The sequence below is a fragment of the Taeniopygia guttata genome, chromosome 2 (assembly GCF_048771995.1).
Source record: "Taeniopygia guttata chromosome 2, bTaeGut7.mat, whole genome shotgun sequence".
Lineage (NCBI taxonomy): Eukaryota > Metazoa > Chordata > Aves > Passeriformes > Estrildidae > Taeniopygia > Taeniopygia guttata.
Window position 1 is genome coordinate 110,059,069 of NC_133026.1, and position 14,429 is coordinate 110,073,497.

Below are 14,429 nucleotides of genomic sequence, written 5' to 3' on the forward strand. Positions count from 1 at the left end.
CAGTGTCCCTAAACTGAGCATTTTATTGTGTCCTGGTGTAGCTACAACAATAAGAATGTGTGAATATTAATTAATCTACTGTTCTTGCTCTCTTTGTTTAGGTAGGTGGAGAGTTTCTTTTTAGCTTGTGAAGAAATTACTGTGGCCTTTTGTTGGGTTGGGTTTTTCTCCTGCGGTATGAGTCAGGAATATTCATTTTATGAAGTCCTTTAATTTGACTAAAATAGACTGTGAGTGATTCCCAAATTCCACTGAAGCAGTGGTTGTGTGGGCTCAGCCAAGTCTTGTGCTTGCTCAGGGCTTCCATTGCTCTCCACACTCTCCTTATGCACGTCCACACTGTATTCATGCACGTGTTTTCTTGAAATTTTGCATAAATATTTAACAGCATACTAATTACTCATATAGCTTCAAGGAAGATTTATCTTTAAACGTTAAGTAGGTCTCTTGTTACAAGACTGTGCCTGTGATGTAAAGAGAACGGGAATTTGCAGCACAGCTTTTTTGTACCCCAAGCTGCACAGTGCCAACATCCACTGTTTTATGTTGCAGAAGTTTGCATCTGTTTGTAGAACTTAGGTATTTAGCAAAAAGAATAGTGAAGCTGAAACTGTATGGTATATATTTAATTATGGAGTTTTTTTTACAAAAAAAACCTAGTAATTGTTTTTGGAGTACCACAGATGGAAACCTCTAAGGCATTTCAAGGCTGGCTCATCTTAATTCAGTACAAGAACAGAATAATTTGTCTTTCAGTTGTGAATTTACTTTTCTCATCTTCTCCTAGTGTTATGTGGGCAAGTAGAAAAAGTTATCCAGGTGCTAATTGAAACAGCTGCAATACTCTTTACAAAAAAAAAAAAAAATTCTAATTGGAATCCTACATTGACCTAAAATCAGAGCATGCTGTCACAAAAGTTCTCACAGAACAGTGGAGGTGGGAAGACACCTCTGAGATCATCCTGTCAAATTGTTCTTCTGAAAGCAGAGTCACCTTGAGCTGATTGCCCAGGACCGTATCCAGTCACATTTTTAGTATCTCCAAGGCTGGAAATATCTTTAACCTCTCTCTCCAGTTTGTTCCAGTATTCGATAACCCTCAGAGTGGAGTTTTTTCTTATGTTTAAATGGAATTTCTTGTGTTTCATTTTGTGTCCATTGCCTGTCATCCTCTGGGGATCACTAAAAGGAGCCTGTTTCCTTCCTTCTTTGCACCTTCTCTTGAGGTGTAGATAAGATCCCCCTTGAAGCCTCTCTTCTCCAGGCTGAACTTGGCTTTCTGACTTGGCTTGTATGTGAGGTGCTCCATTCCCTTAGTCTTTGTGGCCCATTGTTGGACTCTCTCCAGTTCATTCTGTCCCGGGGAGCCCTGAACCGGAGCGAGCATTCCTCATGTGCCTCGCCAGTGCTGACTAGAGGGGGAGTATCACCTCCCTCAGCCTGCTGATGATGCTCTTCCCAGTGCAGCCCAGGAGGCTGCTGGCCTTCCTTGCTGGAAGGGTGCTCTGCTGGCTCATGCTCAGCTCGGTGCCCACCAGGACCCCCAAATCCTCTTCTGCCACAGTGCTGTCCAGTCTTTTGGCTGCCAGCATGTTTTGGGGCATGGGGATGTTCCTTTCCAGGGAACGGCCGTGCATTTCTTTTTGAACATCAGTAAGAAGCTTGAAGAGGAATTGATAATGGCAAACAGTTATGTTGCAGATTACAATAAAATTTTCTCCCTGATCAGGTAAAATAGATGATATTTGGATACTTTTTATCTGAAATACCTATGTAAAATTTTGTGCTTTCTCAGAATGTGTAAATGGGTCATATATAAATATGTTCATGGAAGATATGATGTTGGAAAGAATTTAAACTGCTTTGGTTATGTAGTCCCTCTGAGCCGTGCATTAGGAGTTATTCCATTATTGCACTAATTGACTGCAAAACCATTTCTCAACACCAAGTCATTAAGTCTATCAAGGTCTTTTGTCTCTGTTTAGATATCTGGCTGTTTCAAGTACTTTGCATTACTCTACTGGCCAGCATCCTTTAATTATTTTATGAAATTAGGCTTCTGCTAAAATGGAAGCTTACTTCTGGGCTGATTATAGAACTGATGCCTTACAATAAATGTGCAGTAAAGCTTTTTTTTTACTTCCAGGGAATTTTAAATTAAAAATCCCTAAGCATTCTCTGTCGCAATTAAGCTCTATCCGGCTGTCGCTGATACCTCCTGGTACCTATTTAGCTGGTTTTTATCTGTGTTACTGAAATTGGAATTCTGTGGTCATGTTAAGAGCTGATCCTGAGCAGTGGAGCAAAAGTTGATTTCTTTTTATTTGTCTGGGCTTTATAAAGCTTAGTGGCACTTTGCTGTAGAAATCCAAAGGGCTTTGTTGTTTTCAAAGGAGGGCAGAATACAATGCCACATATCAGTGCTGCAGGCACTGGGGATGAGCCTTGCTCAGCACACTCTGGGAGGGCACCTTAGCTGCAAATTTGAGAGAATACCTGGGGATCAAATATTTGTGCCTGCTCTTTCCTTAGCTCTCTCTGTGCCAGCTTTAAAGTGTTTACCTTTCAGTTGATACCCTGAACCTGCATCTTGTAGTTGTAGAATACAGTAAGAAGTAAATGTTGCTGCTTCGGTCATTAGATAACTTGAGACTAGCTGGAATGCTAGAGTCAAAGTGATTTTATTTCATCTTTGCATTCTTATTGCGTATTTTGACACTAGTTTACTTCTGTTTATCTGCTAATCCAAATGAAAATTATTTTCCTGGCTTTGAGAACATTTCATCAATCCTGCTCTAAAGCAGTTGATATTTACTTAGTTATAATATGGGCTGAATCTAGAAAGCATTGAAGCAGAATTCTAAAGTTTAGCTTAATTTCATAAAGAAAAATAGCAGCAAAAGATCTTGGCATTTTTAATGTTTTTCAACTAATTATTAATTCTTTGCTGATCTAAGTATGGTGCGTAAAAAGTGCTAAAAAAGCTTTAGCAAGCCTGTGTACTATATCTGACATATGCTAGAGAAGAGTTTGTGTATGCAACAGACATGGAAGCTATTGGACTCACCAGTTTCTAAAAAAAAAACCAAACAAAAACAAAACAAAACCAAAACAAAAAATACCAAACAAAAGGGAAAAAAATCCACAACAAAACCACAAAAAAACTCTCACCAGTATGCTTTTTCTCCCCCTTATCTGTCTTATATTAAAGAGCATAGAAAAGGAGGATGGCTGTCTTGCACAGAAATGTTTACACATGCTAACTGAATTATCAAGTTGTTTGTTTGTGTTCTGTTGGCTTTAGGTGACCCAGTTAATACAGAGTTATCCATAGGGGTGGGAGGAGATGCTTGCTACAGAGGGAGGCCTGTGACTATATCAGGAAAGCTTAAGCTTGATTAAATAACCCATTGGTGCTCTCCTTTCTCATCACTTTCCAATTCCTCCAATGAACAACTGTCACAGTTCTAGGTCAGTGAAACTCTGTGAGCTCCACAGTCCGTGCATATGGACAGCCCCACAGGCTGTCTCTTCCTCTCCCTGCCTCCTTGCAGTTTCTTCCTAGTAATGGCTTTTTTTAATACATTGGTTTTTCAAAGAATTGCTTTATTAAAGCATTGTCTGACACTGGGGATGCATTGTGGAAATGACAACTTAGAACTGTTTGTGGTGTGCCATAAATCAAGCAATCCTATGGGAGGAGCAGCTGGTGAGGTGTGGGGTAGAAGGTGGCTGCTGAGAAAGCCTGAGCAAAATCCCTCTGGAACTGGTGAACAGCAAGCTCGGAGCTCAGCTGGGAGCTGGGTGCCTGCTGGATTTGGGCAGTCTCCTGCATGGCTCAGGCTTCAGAACTGACAGCATTTGATGGTGGAGGATGGCATGGAGCCTGTCAGCACATTTGGACAACGGTGTTTTGCTCATTGTAGGAATCAGCGATGAACATGGGTGCTGCTGAGCAGGACCTCTGATTCATGTGCCTGCTTAATAAATCAAAGAGGCCAGAGAGAGGCTGGGTTTCTGTTTTGTCTTCTTAAGCAAACCAGTATCAGATGTCCGTCCAGTGCATCTCAAATTTATTCCTTGTTGGAGGCAATAAGGAAGAGGCCGAGTCAGAGTGCAGTGCTTGTGGGAGCTGAGGCAGGGGGAGAGGTGTGAGCCAGGCACTCTTGTTTGGGCTGAATGACTGTAAGGAACAGCCAGCATCAGGAGATGAAAGATGGAGAGGCAGAGCAAGGCATGAAAAGCTGGCTGGGAGGTTCCTGTGAAGGCACTGCAAACCTTTTCACACAACTGTTGTTCTGCTTGGGCATTTATGTGACAAGTCATTGCAGAAAAAGAGTATCTGTATGCACTCATTACTTGCCATTTTTGCAGTGAAGATGTTGCTCCATATTCTGGCAGCTTCACAGCACCAGTAATTTAAAAAGAAATAGAAAAACCTAAGGATATCAAAACACATTTTCTGGTCACTGCGGCCGACTGTGAGTTCACCAATGGTTTTAACTCTGCTCTGTCTGAATTTCAGTGCCCTGGTCTCAGGGTGGTTTGCATTTGAAAATGAAAAAAAGCACAGAGGCAGTTTAGTTGACTTTATTTCAGCACTGTCTTTCTCCAGGGAAATTGAAGATAACTATGTATGTTAAGTAATAGGATGGGGGAATGCTCACTTAACAGCACATTTTTTTTGAGCTGAAAGCTGCTCACATCCAAGGGAACTTTTGATTCCTGGTGTGATATTGTTTATTTTGGTTTTAGAGTTGCCTCACTCTCAGTAGCAAACTCAGATTGGTAGGAAGTGTGGTTTTTCCTTTCCCAAGGCATAACAGCAGTGGAATTTCCTCTACTGTCACCTTGAAGTAAGAGAGAGGATGGATGGCTGTAAAACCAATTCTTGTGTTTCAGTACCAGGTTAATAGGAATGCATTTATTACAGAGATCAATCTTGTTTAAGGTTTACTAATTTACTGTGTTTTTCAGGTGCTGCTAAATCCAGTCCAGCTTCTAAACCAGGATCAACACCTTCTCGCCCATCTTCAGCAAAAAAAGCTACACCAAGCAGCTCAGCATCCAAATCAGATAAAGATTTGGAAACTCAAGTCATACAGCTCAGTGAACAGGTAAATTTGCTTTAGGCACAAAAGTAGATGCATTCACTGTCACAGGCAGGCATGAAATTTAATATTGTCTTCTGATGAATGATGCTCTTCAGAATTACAAAGGGACAAAAAGTGGAAATCGTTTGGCTGGAAAGAAATTTAAAAAAAATGGAGAGATTTATTGTGAAAAATAATGTCTGGCAGAGATGACTGATTTTTGCCAGTATTTTTAAATTATGTTCTTAGGAGTGACATGTAAGTCTAGCTGAATCATGATAATTTTATTAGATGTTGAAATATATCTTTTATTTCACCTGGATAGGAAAAATCCAAATAGTGTCTTTGCTCTTGTGTATTACTAATTTTAAATCAATAATTTAATGCACCACTGTGGAGAAAACTAGCCTGTTTGTCATACCAAGGTGTTAAGAGGTTTGCAATTAAAGTGAGTCTAAAGCATTGTGCTCTGCTTTCTGGAAGGAAGGTGTTAAAGAAGCTAACACACCATTTTCATTTGAAAATGCAATCTACCTTGCTGAGAATACTTAGTTATAAATAATGTTTTGTGATATAATTTTAAAGGTTCAGAATTTATGTAATGTTAGTAATGTACGGGCTTCATTTTTGTTTATGCTCTGGAGCTTTACACCATTCTCTCATTTCTGAACTGCAGGAGTGTCTGCACTGGACAAGAATAAATACCTGCATCTGGCTTAAGACTGTGCTGTCAGAATGGTGTAAATGCCACTAAATGAGGCCTGATCCCTGTATTTGTCCTTGGTTAGGGAAAATGGAAAGGAAAAAAACTCATATTTTAGAGTTCGTGGCAGCTGTATTCAGGAAGCAATCATTATTCTGGATCAAGTATAATTTTCCACAGTTAAGGGCATTTCAGTTTCAGACTTTCACTGACCTGAACAACAATGATTTCAGCTTGCTGGGGCATGGTTTGCATGTTTTTGATGAGCTGTACACAGAAAGATGGTGGATGGATAGCTGCATCCCAGACATGGCACTCTATAGATTCAGGGTATTTTTCTGAGCAGCAGAGAGCACACCAGGGTCCACCAGCTTTCCAAATGGGCTCTAGATTGTTGCTGTAACAGAAAAGTTTTTAAATGTTGCACAAGGAATGGACGTATATATTTTTCATGGAATCCTTTTTTTTAATCAATGTCAAGCAGAGTTCAAGTGTCAGCTTAATGCAACTTAAACTGCAACATTTGTACTCAGAAGTCAGAATGTGTTTGCTTCAGGAGGAAGAGTTGGTTGGCATGTGAGCAACATAGAATCATTTGATCTTTACTGAAATAGACAGCCACTGTCATATCCCCTGCTAACATATTCCTAGCACGTTCCACGTGTGAAAACCTTAAGCTTTATATACAAATAACCCTGAAGCAAAACTGATGATTTCCCCCATCACCAAAGAGAAGAAATTTTGAGGATATGAAAAACTGGTTCCTTAATAGCTAGTTTTTAAGAGACATCATCTAGCTAGAATGGTCTAGAAGGCTTTTTTCTTAATGCTGACAGCATTTGGTATCTCATTTCCCACTAATGGATACTTGTAAACTGTGGCCATATTACACGAGCCAAAAAAGCTATGCTGCAAGCAGCTCTGAGCCAGATTTTCCTGACCCCCAGTGTGAATATGCTGCAAGAGCCAAATTGCCTGGTTTTTACTACTCTGCAGCAGTTGTGGAGATGAGGGCAGCAGTCACCGTTACCGTGTTTCTGTGTTGATTATAAGTAAGAAGTGCTGAATTGTGTATTGGATATCAGAGTCCTGTGTGGCTCTAATAGTTTTTTCATTCCTTTCATGGATAGCAGCCGATGGAGATTGAAACATCTGAACTTCCATGCAATTTGTAGCAGAAAAGTTTAATTAGTGGGGATGTCTGCACACTTTGTTTTACCATAGTGTAGCTTAATGAGCTATTTTTAATAATTGTCCCTAACATTTGCCAGTTAATGGCTCCCTACAATCTCAAAGTTTCCCTTAAAATCATCTTCAAACTGTACCAGTAAATTAAACTCCAAAATTAAATTCCAGGGAGTGTCACTCTGCACTGGAACTTGATTACCCGTAGCATTGTAATTACTCTCTCCCCCAAAGAGTGTCTGAGTACAGCTGAGGCGACAACACAAACCAGGGGCTATTGCATACAGAGAAGGGACTTCTACATTTGGAGAATGGTCCCAGGAACCATATCTGTGTGCTGATATACATGTAGTTTCTGAAAACAGCATCATTGTGGCTTTTTGTCTACAGCTGAACCTAATCTGTAGCCTGGCTCTGCAGCCCTGTGAGTATTCATGTACCACTAAGTGCCATCGGAGAAAAGACCAGTCAGTAGGAACTGCTGCCTTTGCACCATTAACTGGGTTGCAGAGGAGTACTTTTGGTCCAGAAATAGAGCATGGGGGGTGACGTGAGCTGTTCCTCAAGTGTCAGCCTTTTGGCACGCTTATGGAAGGAAAAACTAGGATGCAGATGTGCAAAGTATCTGAAGAAGTATGGATTCACGTGGCACAGACAGGTAGCTGGAACCAAAGGAAAGCATATCTAGTTTGGTTATAACAATGTTTACTATATACAGTAGTTAATTAAGTCTGTGCATATGTTTATATAGTTTAAGGATTTTGTTTCTTTAAACAGCATGAATGTGAGAGAATGAAAACAGGAGAATGTCTTCATAGTAAATAGGTCAGAAGGGGAGATAGTCTCAGCTATTAGCTGCCAGTTTTTCAGCTGAAGTTCGTTGTTTTCCCAAGCTCTAGCAAGCACAGAGCAAGAGATCTGGAAGCAGTTACATTCTTATTCTGGCTGTATTCAGGCACTGCTCTAAGCAATATGCTGTGGCAGTTCCAGAAGGCACATCCTAAGTATGACATCTTCATCTATAGACCAGAATATTGTAGACTCTTGTTTCATTTTGTTATTCCTGCTTTTGTAAAAACATAGTTACTTTAAGATAACTATGGTCATTATATCCATAATGGATTCAAACTGTCAAGGAAGACTTGAGTGTCACACTTAAGAGAGCTAGTCAGAAATGAATTAGTACATAAATTAGATGCCCTGAGATCCTGCTCTGGTAACAGGTCAGTGCTGCTGCTTGATGCCTTTGAGAGTGCAATCAAAGGTCAGAAGAAGGCATCCCTAGCTCAACAGTCATGGAAAAACAGACTGAAAAGATTTAGTAGGCTATCAAAGCATTGTTTGAACTCTGCTGGTACTTTTACTAGTGAAGGAAATAAATTAACTTGCAGTAGAACTGGCAACACAGAAGTTTCTATTAAATCGTATCAGTTCACTGAAATGTAGTCTGATATGATTTAATTTATTTAGCATGTGTTATTTAGAAAATCATTTGTATAATTTCAGGCTTTAAAATGTGAATGTTAATTTGGCTGTAGTTGGCTGGGATTGTGGTCAGTGTGTTTACTGTAGACAGCATTATCTGTGATTATTTCTGTTGGTTTTTATGCTGCTATCCTCTGAATTGCCAAGCCACTTAGATGTTATCCTGATTACGTATACCCCATTAGACAGAAGTTTATATGTTATGCTCCCACAAAACCTTTCTTTTTAAAATATATATGTATAAAAATATATTGCAGCATCTGTAATGATTTATACAAAGCCTAATCATTAACAGCTACATTGCCCATGAACTATTTTCAACAGTCCTAGTGGTGAAATTGAGGCCGACAGCATAGCTTGCAGACTCTTGTGAGCAAAGTTGCAAGGAGAAAGGTACTTGGCATTTGAGAGAATTTGTTATAGAAACAGCACATCACTCAGAGCAGGTAGCCCATGGTGCACCCAGTCATGGCAGCAGGGTGCTGAAACACAGGTTTGTAAAATGTGGTAAGTGAGGAAGCAGAACAGTAGAGGTGGAAAACCAGCATAGCAATAGCACATTTGTAACTAGAGGACCTTTTAATTTCCTAATTAGACTGTTTCTGTTCTCTGCTAGTTCAATGTATTTTTAGGCAAGGAGATATTGTAGGTTTCCCAACAACTACACATTTGTCCAGGCAAAATAATGCAAGTACTGAGCTGCAAGTTTTATGAGTTACCACTACACAACATTTCTGGCAGCCCTGTTAGGAGACATGGCTTAGGTAGGCCTGATTTCTGCACTCCTTCTTTGAGCTTTAGTTTTTAAGGAGTGCTGAGAAAATTGACCTTTAAGGATCAAGGTTAAGATGTCTGCAGGGGGAGTAGTGGAGGAGCCTGAATCTCTGTGGAGTAAGGTTCAATTTAGCACCGCAGAAAGAAAACTGAACTTCATTTCAAGCTATAAAATAAAATATGTATTTTAAGATTGTTTTGCATACAAAATTTTAGACTGTGTTCCTTTGTCTGTAGTGCACCTCAAAACTGATGCATCATGTCTTGGTTTATATACAGGTACATTCATTAAAACTTGCACTTGAAGGCGTGGAGAAGGAAAGGGATTTCTACTTTGGCAAATTAAGGGAGATAGAACTTCTCTGCCAAGAGCATGGGGGAGAGAATAATGACCTTGTCAATCGGCTAATGGAAGTCCTTTATGCTTCAGATGAACACGTAAGTTGAGCTAAATGGTTTTTATTTTAACAAAAAAATCTTAATTACATAAAATTTTATTGGTGTAGTATTGGGTCATATCCCATATTTAGAACTGCAGAACTGTAGCAGCTAGGATTCCTGTGACTCCTCCCCAAATTTGCAATTGCAAACAACAGACTTTTTAGCTTGAGGAGAGGATTCAGGAGGTTTGTTGCTTTTCACTGCTTCAGTGTAGGTTTTGTATTCTGCGTTTGCTGTGCTTTATCTAAAAGGGGAGGGTCTGTGTCACAATTTTAAATTGATTTCATATGGTTCTGAGCCTTAGTTTTGTTTTTTTCATCTCCCCCTATGTGCATGAAGTCTTTTACTCATGTTCTTTAATGTGCTGAAAATCACAAAAATTCTGGCAGAGGTGCTGTTCCCTGTCTACAGCTGTGAATCTTCTCTGGCCCATGCAGCACTGTTGGAAGATGCATGGTGCAGATTGCCAAACACATAATTATATCTACAAAGATAATGCTCTTTAGCATTTTTTATCCTGTTGCTATAGGCAGAATTCTTCTTTGTGCAAACCAAATAATCCTCTATTAGCAAAATTTCAGAAGTGTATTGTCTGCAAGATTAAGCAAGAATTTCATTGCATCTTAGATTTAATGGTGTAGACACTGAACAAAGCAAGCTGCAAAGGGTGCTGGTTAAATTCCTCAGAGACATTCAGGGATAATGATTCAGTGGAGATTTAGCTGAACTACTCCCATTCATGTTAACCAAATCCCTGTATGGATTGTACTGACAATTGACCCTTCAGGCACCAGTGGAGGAAGGCTTTGGCTCCAGAGTGTACAAGCATCAACTTAATCCCTTGGCAGCGCTGTGGTACCATAGGCTGTTCTTACATCTGCTCCCAGAAAGCTGGTGCAGCAGCAGTCAGCTGACTTAGTTTAGTATCAAAACTACTGCTGAAGGAACTACTAATTCAACATACTTTTTCTAAAAGATGCTAATGTAGGGCCTAAATGTTTGAAAATCAGGTGCAAGAGAGCCACAAGTTTGAAGCTAACAGGTGTCACTGCTCAGATGAGAAGTGACAAGGGAAAGAGGATTTGTTCAGCAGTGCAGAGTGAGTGCTAGAGAGGAAAACGAGGAGGAAAACATTATTTTTGTAGGAATAAACAATAAGACAAATTTGCCAGGCATGTGATAACAGGGTAAAAGTGTTACATATATATACAGCGGTCAGAGAAAATGTCTTCTGGATTCAAGAGCAATGATTTATTTATAAAGCAAAGCCAGAAAAATCCCTTTTCACCCCATACTCCTACCACATCTATCTGTCTGTTGGCTTAGATAGCAAAGTGGTTCCACAGCAAGGAATTCATTTGTTGCTTTTCCTTCTGCAGTTTTCCTTACTGGCAGAACACATTACAAAATGTTCTACTTCAGTTAGTTTCCCAGTGTTTTATCTGCTTCTTCCCCCAGTCCTTTCTCTGTTGAAATCATCACCCATGCCTACATGTGAACTACATACAACACCTGTGCTTTCATCTAAAATGTGGTTACTGTTGGAGACTGGGTGTGTCACTGCAGCAGGAGAGCACTGCTCCTCCAGAGAGCAGAATACAGAGGCCATTCCTCACACAATTTTTTTTACTCCTTTTGGTGGGAGACTTGATCTCCGCAGCTTAACAGATGGACAGTGACTTGCTGAGGAGAGACCCAAATGCATTAGCACTAAACCAAATACTGTAGCTTAGTGCTGGTTCAGATCCTGCCTACTTTTTGGGTTTGGACTTCACTCTCTTATTGCCCTGCTTTGCCCTTCAGATCTGGGTTTTTATTCTCTCTCCCTCTGTAATGAATTTGCCCCAAGTCAAATTCTTTATCTTGCAGTATTTTGCAGATTAATCCCTTGGTAATCGCAGTTTGGCTTTCCTAGTCAGGCCATGAGGCTATTAGGTAAATTGTGTACAGAATGATTCAAAATGCAAGTATAGAGTTCAGTCCCTCAAAGGCTCACTCCCCAGGTGTTTGATTATTGTAGGTTCATGTCTTGGGATGGGGAATGAGGTAATTATTTTTCTCAGAATTTCACTTTATAGTGTAGTTTCAGTCATGTCACCTCCTAAACATCTGTTTTGCTTAATTCAGTAAGAACTAATTTTTGAAGACTGAACACTTTTTTTTATTTCTCTTTTTTTTAATTTATTTTTTTGCTTGATTTTGGTGAGCTTGAGCAGTGCAAATATCAATCCAGTTGGTTCCTTCTCTTTAGAGGCTTCCTTTTCTTTTCCCTGTTACGATTCTGCTTAAACCTCATCATTATGTCTCTGCTTAAGCAAGAGGAATAACATATCTTCTACTGTCGTGTCTGGTCAGTCTGTAGACCTTTGTAATTTTTAATTATGAATTGGTCATCTGTAATCCTACTCCTTCATCAAAAATATCAAAGTTGCCAGAGAACAGTGCTCAAAGGCTACATTTGAGTGATGGAGAGATGTGGTGCCTGCTTTTCAAGCTCTCAGTGTGTAAAGCACTTGGTCATGAGCTTTTGCTTTCCTGCACAGGCTGTTGTGGTTCAGTTCATGTAGAAGCTGGGAGAATTGCTCATATTGGGTATCTCAGTTGCTCTGCTCAGTTTCCCAGAGCAATTGCTTGAAATGCAGCTGGTTTGGTAACTTTCTGCTCTAGCAGCTTCTATATCTGCTGCTACTCTTGGAAAAGGCCCTCAGCTTCCCCAACACTTTCATAGTCTAAGTCTTCAGTCTGCAGGCACACCTGAATAGTTTGAGGCAGATGGATCTAAGGGTCAAAAGAGACCATCTCTCAACATGGGAGACAGAGATGACCATGGTCATCTGGCTCAAGCCAGAAATAGATGCTCTAAATAGATCTTCCACTACTTCCCTTATTAGGGGATGCTGTTCAATGAGATTCCACAGTCCCAAAGTAATTGGACTCTTATGGTTCCCATTTCATGTATTTATACAAACTGTACATACTGAAAAACATGTCCCAAGTCTCAGAACAACTTCTGAGGTAGTTACATCATAAGATTCACTATTTCCATTAAAGATAAACCTGGCAAAATAGGGGCCACCACCCCTCTTCAGAGCTGTGGAGTAGATTCCACTCCCTGTGCTTAGAGGCTTTTCCTATTGTATGGATGAGAGGAAAGCATGTACATGACCCAGAAAGTCTGCACAAGTGGGCTTTCTAACAATGCATTCCATCAAGTCATCACACAGGGCCTGTGGAGCATGTGCATTCCAGAGCAGGTCACCTGAGCACAGCAGGAGGGTCAGGACAGATGGGGTTAAGGCAGCATCACTCACTGCAGCTAAAGAAGCTTCAGTTTTCTCACCCTGCAGGGCAGGGTCACCTTCTCCCAGCTGTCAGCTCCTCCCTGTGAACCTCCTGTTCTCTGCACATCCTGCACCCTTGCACCCCATCGCAGGAGCTGCAGTTTTTAGGTACTGCTCACAAAGCTGTTTTGACATGATGTAGCTAATGTATGGAATAAGGGCATCATTTCCTCCAGAGGGCCAAAACGTGCTTAACTTCAGCTGCCCTGACTGATGTGTGACTTCTACCTGAAAATGGCACCTGAGTGATAGAAAGTTTGCTTTCAATTGAAATTGGGCTGTTTCTATACATGATAAATGGATTACTCTTTCCATTGTATCGGTAAATGTTAGGAACCTTATTCCTCTTTTGCTCTTTAGATAAATATTTTATTGCCAGAAGGGAATTAGTTTGTTTCATGAGCTGTTCTGGACTGTTGTGGGGAAACTAAAATGATGGCCTTCCTTTTCTTTTGACTTTTGTGTCATATTTGAAAACATAGCAGTAGCAATTTGTTAAAATTTGTTGTTCAACCCGCTTACTTCTAACAAAAGTTAGGGAGCCAGGGGGGTTCTGCAGAGGTAGCCCACTGGGGATGCCAGATTTTGAATGGCAGCTCAGTGTCTTGGAAAAGTGTTTTCCTTTGGAGCTGCCTACAGCAGAGCAGTACTAATGCAGGGCAGAGCATACACGAAAAGGATCTCTTCAGTGAACCATGCTGTGGAAAGATGGAAAGCACTTGAGAGGAAAGCTGTAAATGCAGCTGTGCTTAATGGCAGTCCAGAAGGGATGCTCTAAAAGTCAGCCAGACTTTTTGAGCTCACATAACATTGAGGTCATCTCAGGATAGTAGGCCTGTTGCCTGTAATTTGAAAGTTGTTTGGAACTGGTGTCACCTGCAGCGAGGATACAGCCTTTCCTTGTGTCAGGGATTCATCTTCCAGTGGGAATGTATATGCAGAGACAGCTTTGGATAATACTGAGCATAAAAACAATGGGAAGTGATTACTTAGTAATTAGTGCTTTTTACAGTAGCTCAATAAGTCTATATAAATATGGGGCTCTTCCCCCCAGCCTCCCCAAGAAAATGTGTTTGTAAGTCTATGGGAGTTGGCATGGGTGTATTATTTTGGGAAAGTAATACGCCTGACCTCAAAAAGGAGGCTGTGTTGAATTTTTCAGGCAGGTGATAGTAAAAGCGTCTTGTCCATTTAGTGATCTAAAATCTTGAGAGAAGATTGTGTGAAAACTATGGCAGACAGGTTCAGAAAACCTTGGACAAGCTGAAAATGGGAGGACATCAAGATGCTATGGTACAGCATTTAACTGTTGGCATACCACTATCTATTCAAAGGGTTCACTCACCAGAACAGATAACAGACAGTGGAGTTGAAAGCTGTAATTTTTTCTAGGGAAATACCAGTACT

General features: G+C 40.4%; 1 protein-coding gene across 4 annotated transcripts in view; it reads left to right on the top strand.

Annotated features, from left to right (window-relative positions):
• Positions 1–14,429, top strand: part of MAPRE2 (microtubule associated protein RP/EB family member 2) — a 96,378-nt gene that overhangs the window by 78,827 nt on the left and 3,122 nt on the right. For all 4 annotated transcript variants that reach the window (XM_002196943.7, XM_072924637.1, XM_032746965.3 and 1 more), the window contains 2 exons: positions 4,978–5,117; positions 9,520–9,678. In XM_002196943.7, coding sequence (XP_002196979.1) covers positions 4,978–5,117; positions 9,520–9,678 — 299 coding nt within the window. The remainder of the gene's footprint in view (positions 1–4,977; positions 5,118–9,519; positions 9,679–14,429) is intronic.